The sequence below is a fragment of the Polyodon spathula genome, chromosome 12 (genome assembly GCF_017654505.1).
Source record: "Polyodon spathula isolate WHYD16114869_AA chromosome 12, ASM1765450v1, whole genome shotgun sequence".
NCBI classification, from domain to species: domain Eukaryota; kingdom Metazoa; phylum Chordata; class Actinopteri; order Acipenseriformes; family Polyodontidae; genus Polyodon; species Polyodon spathula.
The window spans coordinates 31,995,639-32,006,845 of record NC_054545.1 but is presented as its reverse complement, the minus strand read 5'-3'; the positions used below and the strand labels follow the sequence as shown (position 1 = coordinate 32,006,845).

Here is an 11,207-nt window from a genome sequence, read left to right as displayed (position 1 = left end):
GTGACAAACACAACCTTCCTGATCAAAACATTGCATATTGCAATTAAAACCACACTGAGTTAGCCAGTTAACATTCATGTCTTAGTTGGCAATATCACCTGCAGTGTTTTTATGCTGACCCCACGGCTTCTTAACTTGCTAAGGAAACCAGTCTTGTGAAAGATAAGACTAAGGCATTCCTTTCTGAGCAGAGGGAGGGGTTTAACAGAATCAAAGCAATGCTTACAACTCATTCTCACAGGAGGCCTGCCCCAGTGACAGGCAGTACCTTACATATTGAACACAGGCAGTGTACTGCAAAATGGAAAGAACATTTTCTATCTCAACAGGATATTGTTTTGCTACCAAACTGAAACTCAGCAGAGGGCAAACAAAGAAGTGCTTTAACATTCATGAACGAGGAAGAAAGAGGTTAGTTTTAGTTTTTTGTTGTTGTGTGTAACAGTGGACCTGATTTGCTTCTGAAAATTAATGCAGGTAAGTGGTGGTGTGTTGTCTTTTACAGTTGTAAGATTGTCTAGTAACATTCTTTTATGTTTGGAAAAATGGTGTTTAGTTTATGAAACGTTGACCAGTGAAAATGCTCATAAACAGCACCACAACTGATTTAAATGAAGCAGTAGCTTAACTGTTATTTTTGGTAATCAGTTGTACCTGTAGCATTACTACTGCCCTCAAGTTCTTCTCTGAGCGTTAAATCTAAACTTAGTTCAGTGAATCCAACTCATATTACGACCTCTCCTGGTCAAAATAATATCCATACTGTGTGTATTTCGACAGCGGCCAGCACCAATAAATAGGGTAGCTCTTGTAACACGTCTTGCATTCCCAACATTGCTCTATAGACGTTTTATATCTTACAGAGGTGTATGAGATCTAAGATAGCATTCTTTTGTTATTCAAATGTATTATTTACAAAAATGTTATTCTGCATTTGTGTTTACAATAATGCACAACACTGGTGCTGGATACCTAAACAAGGGGTGTGATCCAGTCAGTGGTTCAAGTAGCATCTAAATAGTATGCAGTATTTCTGTTCTTCAAAATCATGTATTACTGTTTCAGCACTCCTGGTTTGATAAATGTGTTATAAAGTCACCAGCAGAAAGTATTTTAAAGTACCTTTGTGAAAGCCTGAGCAAGGTGGCATTCCTGTAAATAGCCTAGTACTAAACTTTAGTAGTACATACTCTATAGATTAACACCCTTAATATTGCTGCTGTGTATCAATCAGTAAGGAATAGTGAAACCATGGTAAAGCATAGCCCAACACCATGGCAAACTTACAGTGCAAATTGACCATGATAAAACCATCCAGAATAGTGATAATAACAGATTGTACCACAGAGCTGTGGAAAGGGCGAACCTGCCAATGAGAGAAATTGATTCCCTTTTATGTCTGTTCCCTGAAGAAGTAAGACACAGTAGGTAGGAGGAATAGCCACCCTCATTCTACTTTATGTTGAACTAGTTTTGTCCTAGTTTTTTTTTTTTTTTTTTATTTATAGCGTGGAATGGCTAAAGTGTGGGTGTCATAGCTTTATGTCGAGACAGCATCTTACCAGATTATTATGAACATGTAAACATATTCAAGAAGGAAAGGCTTGCATTGGGCTTGGTTGTGTACCAAGACTTCCTGTTACTGCTGCTACTTCTGTGAAGCACATTTAACAGTGTTTGAGGGAGGCCAGGCAGTTTAGATAAATAAACTATTTAAAAGTGATTATGATTCAGAGGTGGTTACATGTTTCTCTGGTGTCTGTCACGGAAGTAAGAAACTTACACATGCTATGAATATAAAAATAAGCTGCTACTCTACATCACTTAGATTGCCTCCAGACCCAGTCCATGTGCAAGCTATTTAGATATGTAAAAACATCAACGTAACACTGTTTAACTTGTATGTGTAAGATAGATTGATAGCTTAAAAGACCCAGGAGAGCATAGTATGGCTTGAGGATATGAACTGTGCATGAATATTTGTTGCATGTAACTTGTAATTACAATGTGTTACACATATACATTCTAATAGTCTGTATTGATTGAAAATATTACTAGGATCTGATTTAATCTTTTCTCCCCAAGTTATTGGAAAATTCTTTATAATGACTACATCTTGCTTTATATTGAAAGGGCTTGACCGTAATAATATAATATCGTTAAAGTTTACACTTCTAATAATTCTCAGAACCAATGATACTACAGAGAAACACAGTTATACATTTTGACAGACAGTATGTCCTTCCCATTTAGTTTTATAGATGCTTATTAATGGGTCCTTTAACTAAAACGTGGCTGTGTGTGTGTGTGTGTGTGTGTGTGTGTGTGTGTGTGTGTGTGTGTGTGTGTGTTTTACAATTATGATCTTGTTTTCCTTTTAGAAAAAATAGTGCAAACCTTGCACTGGAATTAAAGCTTAGTGCCCCTAAGTACTTTGTACTCCACTGTGACAATAATAATCATGTTTTGATAACGTTACATATTGCCCAGCTATGGCAAGTGAAGGAAGCTTTACAATGCTGATCTTCATCTTTTATCTTTGTCACATCAGTTTGAACATGCTGTACTTGAAGACATGGCTGTTTTTATTAATGTGGGGACAGAGATCCGACAGTAAAGGCAACACATATACAGGGTTATAACATACATGCACCTTGCTCATGTTTCCAGACTTTTCTTTTGGTTGTACATAGATAACAACATCTTATCAGGGAATATATATTACACAGTACAGTATGTTACATTAGAGTACTTGAGCTATTTAATCTATATTATTGTTTTGGCTTACTAGGAACACATACTGAAAGAAGAGTGCAATGATTGCTTTCTGTAATGAACGCTGTTATTTGTCAAATAAAAGAAAGGAAAGCAAAATATGCTAGGCATGTGAGTTATGATGCTCACAACAGCACTGGCACTGACCAACCTACACTGGCATTATTATCTGCAAAGCATGCATTGTGCATTCAGCAATGTTTGCGTGAATATTCAGATCTGCTTGTCTGGGTAGCTCAGCACTGCGCTTGTTTAATTAAACTTGGACACCATTTTCTGTAAAAACATGGCTTTCTTCTGCAATATCTCTTTGGTGAGGAACTTCTTGGTTTCAGGTTGGTTTTTTTTAACCACTCTGTTATCTTTTACAAAGGGGGGCAAAATGCACTGCAACTTCAGGTTCTTCTTTCAACCTAATGTTTTTAACAACCTAATTACACTGATAAGATAAGAATACTTTCTCTAAGGACATTAGCAGATGAGCAATCACTGCCTAAAGTCAGTTTGGGCAAGATTTACTAAAGCTTTTCTCCTAGTGTACTTTTTTTTTTTTAGTGGATAAAAGTATTTTTGTTACAGAAGGCTAGCTACTGCATCAGCATTCAGTGTTGCTAGTTTAGCATTACCATTGATGTGCTCTTTAGTAAAATACATTTGTTTCAAATAAAATGAAATGTTGTGTTTCAAAGCAATTTACAGTGTTTTATGTTCATTTTGTGCTATGTGGCCTCCAAGACCAGCTACATGTCTAATATTAGTCGAGATGCTCTTATAATTGTTGTATATCCTGATGTTCCGTCTCAATCTTGAGACATGCCTAACTTTGCAGGGTCTTCAAACTACAGGTCAAAGCCTTCCTAAACTGTAAAGACAATAAGAAGTGTTTTCTCATAGCCTGCACTTTCCTGGTGCTAGAGAAACATTTCTCATTAACTGGGTAACCAGCACTTTCCATATACCTGGAGAACCTGCACAGCCAACAAGTTTCCCTTTTCTCTAGTGTGTATCAGGTATAACAATTTAAATGATATTCCCAGACGAGGAATACAGAGCCATTTTTTTGAGGCTACACTACCATAATTGTTACAAAGGACATGGCTGATTAAAAAGTTTACTTGAAAATGCATTTTCACCATTTTTTAAAAACAAGACACAATCTCAAAAGTGCTTTGGATGAGATGGAAAACGGAGGTCCTATTGTAAGTTACTCTGCAGCAGCAGTTGTGACGCATAGTTTACCCCCTAGTCTCTGGAAGTCGCTTTGGATAAAAGTGCCTGCTAAATTACTAACTAATAATAAAACAAATAATAATAAAAGTGCACCTCAGTGTTGTAACATCAAAAGTTAGATTTTTTTCTTTCAATAAGCAGTGTGATTACACCTTATAAATACTTTGAAATATATCCCAATGCACGAGAACCAGCAACTATAGTCATACAATATAAAACACATTTCAACGATTAAACATGGAATATGTAGGGACGTATGTTTGAATTACATTTGATCTTAAGCATGCACGTTCTCCAGCATAGAAGAACAAGTTGTAGAGGTCTCTTTTTCTTTTCAGTGTGTAGATCATCTGGTGCCAATGAAGACTTCACAGAGGAAGACGATATGACAACAGGTACAGCACCAGAGAACACACAATAGCATTGCATACGTGTTATTGCAGCTATTAACCAACCACTACCTCCCAACAAGCAGTATAGCTAGAGCAGGAAAGAACAAGGGATGCTGCTCACAATGGAATGAGGAGACCTGAATTACCACGCTGATGCAGCTGAAAGGGTATTTTCAGACCTTCTTTGTAGTAGTTCCTGTTTTCATGTTGATCAGAGCTAATAATAACATAACACATTTTGCAAATGTTTTCAACCTAATCAGAGTGCCAAATTCTTAACGTTTACTCGTAATGTCAAAGATTGTGTTTTGTTTTGTTTTTTTAACAGCTGTGGTTTGACTGTAGACCATTTAAAAAAAAAAAAATATTAGCCATTTATGTGGCTGAGGAATATAGTTTAGGATGTTATGTTGTGGCAACAGGTGATGCATTCCACTGATATGAACAACAGTTTCAGGGATCAAAGATCACAGATCACACAACTACATAAAATGCAGTTCTCATGAAAATTAAAGGGTGTGCTTTTTTCTTGTGTGCTGAGTGGGATTTGAACCTTGGACTCCACAGGTAAAAAAGTATGAGAAGCTAATGAATTATCCTGCAGCTCCTTCAACAATTTTCACCAAACTCCAATGCCGTGACCATGTTCTGGAATTTTGTTTCAGGAAATCTAGGGCCTCTAATGGAAGCCCATCCACCAGAAAGCTCTTCGGACAATGGGGAAGAAACGGTGTCCCTCGCAGCGGGGCAAAAATTCTCCACAGGTACGACGCACAAAGGAGAATGAAGTAGTTCTCCTTAAGCCACTGTTAAGGCCTTCTGAGAAATCACAAAATCAAATTCATAATACATTTGAAAATACTTAAAAAATGGGTACGGTATAAGTAAATACCGTATTACTTCAATTTGGCGCCTCCCTCGAATTAAAGACGTCCTCGTATTGACGCCGCAGTCATATATCAGCTTTATATGAGGCCGCCCTCGAATAAACGCCGCTATCAATAAAGAAACATTAAGGTATTTATTTTCTCCCCCCCCTACCAAAAAAAACCACTAAACAAATAAACAGTAAACAAATAAACGCGCAATGTACATGTAACGCCCCCGAAGAGATGGGAGCCTCAATCTAGCACGTAAATTACAAACTACTGTACACACAATTTGTAAGCACATTTTATACAGTTTTGAAAGAAAATCCAAGATAAACTACGTACAGAACAGCAGTCCTTCTGAAGTTCTTATGTGGTTTTGTTGTTTTGTTTTTAGTTCATGTAATTCCTGTACTCAATCCTGTACAAATAAAAACAATGTGATTACTACTTCTGGGAAGATTTAGTTTCGGTTTCTCTTTCAGAGAAATTACAAACATGCAAGTTACAGTGAGAAAAAAATAACGGAAAGGATATATTGACATAAATCAAGCTGACATTGGTGCAGAAAAAACATCTACGTAACACTCTTCTACTTTTCTGCCACACCAGCATTGGCCCGCTCCTTAACAACCAATACACACTCCTGATTCGCTGGAACAGTACTCCCCTGACCTTTCAACTCCCACCTAATAGGCTCTCGGTAACTGTCTCAAAGTAGGTTAGCCGCTGCTACATACAGGTAGACTACAGTATTACAGAAACTAAGCAACTGTGATACTTCTAAAATGTCATAAATCATGTAATAAAATATTGCAGCTTTTGAAAATCGTAGTATTATTAATAAAGGCCGCCCTCGTATAAAGGCCGCCCTCTTAAGCGCCGCAGTCATTTTGATCAATTTGAAATAAACGCTGCAGCACCAAATTTAAGTACTATGATACTTCTTAAAACATCATCCACAGCTTTGACTGCAAAAGAGAGTAGCACTGAAAATAAGCATTGTAAAACAAAACAGACTTACTTTTGATATTATAAAATAAAAGATAATAATTTGGGTTGTTATTATTATCTGGAATTCAGGGGCTTTGACAAGAATGCATGCTGTAGAAATCCTGACATATTTATGGTTCATTTAAGGCAGAGTTAGCTTCAGCTTTAACTTAAAACAAACACACACACAACAACAGTTGAATTCACAGATACTGGTCAAGGGTAAGATGTGTCTGTATTATGTCTCCCAGATGTGCAGCTCACATTTTGTGTAATGAGACGGTCATGTGGGCTTCAGGATACAGCACTGCAAGAGGGGGTCAGAACTAGGCTGAGGATTATTGAGAGCAATGGTCAGGAAATATCTAAGCTGTTCAAGGTAAGATACTGTACAGCTCATGCTGATGAGGTTACCAATACAATAAAGCTAGCACATTGTAAACTTTTATAATGACTATTAAAATGATATCTACTTGCTTCTTCACAGGATTTGTCAGCTAGACTGGTATCTGTTCACATTGAAAGAGACTGCTTTTCCATCACCTTCAAGACAGCAGAAGAGATCTGGAAGTTCTCAACGTATCTTGTGCTAGGTAGAAAGACTTTCCTTGTAGAGTATCTGGCTGATATTTGAATTGTGTATTAACTATGATACACTGTAGTTTACTCATGGTTCATCCATGAGCTATCAGCTCGTTTACCATTCCCAGACAATGCTGACCAAACCCTGCTCAAATCATACAGACTACCAGCCACTGCTGTAAAACAATCATGTTCACCTAACGTGGCTTACTGAATGTATGTCCGATAATTAAAATAAGCTTTGACTAACTTTTACAGATAAAAGTTATTTTAAGAACTACAGTAAATGCCTCTGTCTAGTTTTAATTGCAGTCCAGCTGCACTCTACAGTGTTTGTTTCATTTTAGTGAACTTTCATTGCTGTTCATTATAGTTTTACCTAAGCAATGATTAGTGCATTGCACATGGATAGTTGTAGGGTTTAAAGATGAATGCTTATATAATCATATTATTGTACAGCACTATTCATGTAAAGGAAGTCTGTTTATGTGTTTGTGGTCTCACTGAGTTATTGTAACCCTCTATTGACATTTTATCAGGACATGTTGCACGCTGTTTGGAGAACTTTCTATTTGACCAGTCTTTCTGGTTGAATGAAGCCCTTGTTGATGATGTGGAGATCAGTGTGACATTAAATCAAGACCATCTTGCAACAGTGTACCTGGGGCTGCTTCTGCAGGAAGGTAAGCGGGAACACATTGTGCAGCTGTATCTTTAATTAAAAAAAAACAAAAAAAACATTTGTAACAATCTCTGTGTTAGATTAGAAACTTTCATAGAAAGGTGTACTGATTATATTATCAATAATATTCCCTCAGACATAACTGATTGATTGCAGTTAAAATATGACATGCATCTGTATAGTCCAATTAGATAAGATAACCAATTCACATGAGTGCATGAAGACATTCACTTATTCTCTACTTACTAATTAAGGATTAATCAGGCCTAATTAACATTGCCTTATGTAGCGTATACAGGCATAGATGTTCCAGTAATTATAGGTGAATGCTAAATAAGCACATTCATATTCAATACAGTAGTTTGCAGATACTAATTGATAATAAATTACCACTTCATTGGTGGGTATTTCAAGAGCTGCCATTAAAGAAAAAAACACAAAAACAACACAAAGGTTTCTTTGCAACGCAAGGAAATTCTCTGATGTATCCTGTGCATTCCTCACATCCTTTCTTAAATCAGAGCGTGTGCAATACAGGATTATTTTTGGTCATTTCCCATATAACACAACATAATACACTGTCAGGTTGCTGTTGAACTTTAAAGTGATATTTTAATGATATAAAATGAGTTGATTAACTAAGCCCATATATGTAATCTGGAGACTGGTCTGTTAACTGCTGGCTAGGAAGGGACAATTGTCAGGAACTGAGTCACCAGACTACTTTAGTTTAAGAAAATAAAAATAAAAAATAAACAAAGAAAGGTTTGTTTTTGTTCACGCAGGTACATTCTTTGCCAAAGCTCTGTGCCCCATTACAAACCCCGACGATGATGAGCTGTGTATCAAAAAGAATGACCTGGTCATGGTGAAGAACGTTGGTCAGGATTCGTTTTGGAAAGGCATGTTGCTCTCTTCAGGACGACATGACTTAGTGCCAGTATCAGCCATGCAACCCCTTCCTTACCCATTTTACCAGTAAGCCACTGTATTTTCACAACCATTATTATAAGATATATATATATATATATATATATATATATATATATATATATATATATACACACACACACACACACACACACACACACACACACACATACATACATGCAGGGGTGAAAGATATTTCTTAAAAGAATTACTCGGTAATTATAATAGTAGTCATCACAAGGGTGTGTGTATATATATATATATATATATATATATATGTGTGATATATATATATACACACATATATTTATACACACAGGGTATATACATTTGATTTAAAAGCAATACCTGGATAACAGAGTGCTAGTTGCAAATGTTCAAGCTGTTTTACTGTTATTTGTTCAGGTGGTTCCTCAAGACATACCCAGGAAGTGCTGGTAGTCTATCCTCCGGCAAATGTCTGTTTGACCACACCATTGGTAAATTATCCTTTTCTATTAGCTCACTAGATTTTATGTTTCCAGGTATCTTGCACAAATGACTTGGAAGTAGACAATAAATATCTAAAAGGCAAAACATTAAATTGTGTTGAAAATATGTCTTTGGGTTAATATAGTAAGAGCCCTTGTTACTAACTCTATGATGTCAAAAATGATACCATTTTGTTTTGTATGTATGTTTTGTATTGGATTGTAGGTCTAAATGCTCCACTTATTTAACACAGTGTTTCTTTTTGTCATCTCCTTTGTTTAGGTAAAGGCACCTGTGTTGCTGTGGTGAATAACAATTCAAAAGGAATGGATGAACTCAATTTTAACAAAGGGGAGGAGTTAGAAATTGTTGGCTTCCTTCTCTCTGGTTTGGAGTGGTTTGTTGGGAGATGTGACTCCAGTGGAAAAACAGGATTTGTCCGAACAATACACGTGAAACCAGAGAGTTTCAAACCACTGTAAGCAGATTAACTATGATTATAAAGCTTTAAAACATGGTTTCCTGCCTCCCGCTCCCTCACAATGTTTCATTTGAAATATGCCTGTGTACATTTTAAAAGTAGATCTGGGGTCTCTTCTCCTTATTCCGGATCAACGATCTTGTCTGTCTGTGTGTTGAATTCTTGTCCCACAGGTATTATCCCTAAAATTGATTTTAAATGGCACAATCTCTTCTTAGTTTGTGCTAGCTCCTGAAGTTGTTGTCCCATCAGCTGCTATATGTATGCACTGTATAGGTAGGGCTCTTGATTTTTGTTTTCTTTATTCTTTATTTTTGATCACATCCCTTTTTTTGAGCCAACCCTTTTCAATTCGCTCTTGGAAAACTGTTGATTGTGAAACAAGTTCACTTCAATTTTTTCTCCCATAACTTGATAGTTACTGTGTACTCACATTTTATTTTACAATTATGCTGTAATTACACATGTATTTACAAATGAACTACTTATACTCTGTGTGTTGTGTTTGTGGTAATAATGCCGATTTTGTTATTCTGTTCTAGAGATACACATTTAGTCTTTCTGAGTGAAGAAGAGAAAGCATTACTAACCATGTTAGACCCCAGCAGTAATCAATGTTACAGTACTCTCTTGAACAACCTTTCAAAAACTGACATCAATACAGTTTACAGACTAGGTGAGCCACACAGCAGTTGATATGTTTTGAAGAAAAGGACTGACAATGCTTATGCTCCACTTCTTTTCGCTCAGTGAGCAGAGTGAAGAGTTTCTACTTAATAACCAGATCAATATTATCTCCATATTGTGGGCTACAAATGCCATTCTAATTAATTAACAATAGAGTCTTAGTTATTGTTATATTACACGCACACCATTGCAGATGAATAGTATGTAAGCAATCAAATCCAACTGTAGCCATTGAGCTGCAAAATCTGTTTCAATACAGTATATTTTTCTTATGGAAGTTTCCTGAAACTTAGAAATAAAGTAAACATGATATATTGGTAGATGTTTCTGCAAAGTAAAACATATGTTACATCTTACACATAACATTACTAATTTAAATGCTTAAAACGGTGTTGTATGCTATGTGGTGTGTCACATTTTAACATTCCGTCTGTATTTCTGCAGATAAATTTGTCAAATCCAAGTTTCCAGATCTTAAGAACAAATCACAGCTTGGTAAGTTAAGTGTATGCATTTGTCCCAAAAGAAAATCTGAAAAGATTAATGTTTCTCGGTGAAAGCTAATCAGTGTCCACTTCTTTAAGGACATTGATTAGGGTGAGTATGTATTGGTCAATTTCTGTAAGATATTGAATTCAGGTGGAAGATCAGTGGACCCCCAAGGTCTACAGAAACATGCATATTAAACTCTAAAAGCAGGTGCTGTAACATTTATTTTTCTGTCACTTTTGAAAACCTTACATCATTGTGTTTTCATTTCTTTCAGAAGAAATGAGTTTGGATGGGTTTACAGAAAGTTCCATATTGGAAAGATGTGAAACAACCCTCACTGAGCAGTGGCCCCAGCAAATTGACTCAAAATCTCAGTGCTCAAACAAAGATAATACATGCCCTACATTCAGCTTTGAAGATACTTTCAAGGAAATGAACGAACTTGAAGAGGATCCAAAATTCTTTGTAGATCTTAACACCTGGGATACGGAGGACTCTGACGTTTTTGAACCAATTCTGATGTTCCTAAATGAAGATCGTTATGTTTCGCACTACCAGAGCCTGTATGACATCTCCTTTTCCTTTCTGAATTCCATCTTCTATGGATTTTCAGAAGAGGGTGA

At 36.3% G+C, this 11,207-nt stretch overlaps 1 protein-coding gene across 6 annotated transcripts in view; it reads left to right on the top strand.

Annotated features, from left to right (window-relative positions):
• Nucleotides 1-200: 200 nt before the first annotated feature.
• The window catches only part of LOC121323748 (SH3 domain and tetratricopeptide repeat-containing protein 2-like), a 16,039-nt gene continuing 5,032 nt past the window's right edge, over nucleotides 201-11,207 (top strand). The window contains exons 1-12 of one of the 6 annotated variants that reach the window (XM_041264940.1): nucleotides 201-411; nucleotides 4,344-4,400; nucleotides 5,063-5,161; nucleotides 6,511-6,638; nucleotides 6,747-6,852; nucleotides 7,381-7,524; nucleotides 8,309-8,501; nucleotides 8,859-8,932; nucleotides 9,207-9,402; nucleotides 9,948-10,081; nucleotides 10,537-10,587; nucleotides 10,859-11,207. The exon at nucleotides 10,859-11,207 is cut by the window's right edge and continues 1,364 nt beyond it. In XM_041264940.1, the coding sequence (XP_041120874.1) occupies nucleotides 393-411; nucleotides 4,344-4,400; nucleotides 5,063-5,161; nucleotides 6,511-6,638; nucleotides 6,747-6,852; nucleotides 7,381-7,524; nucleotides 8,309-8,501; nucleotides 8,859-8,932; nucleotides 9,207-9,402; nucleotides 9,948-10,081; nucleotides 10,537-10,587; nucleotides 10,859-11,207 (1,550 nt within the window). In that variant the 5' untranslated portion in view covers nucleotides 201-392. The other 5 variants (XM_041264942.1, XM_041264938.1, XM_041264939.1 and 2 more) reach the window with 5 other exon arrangements.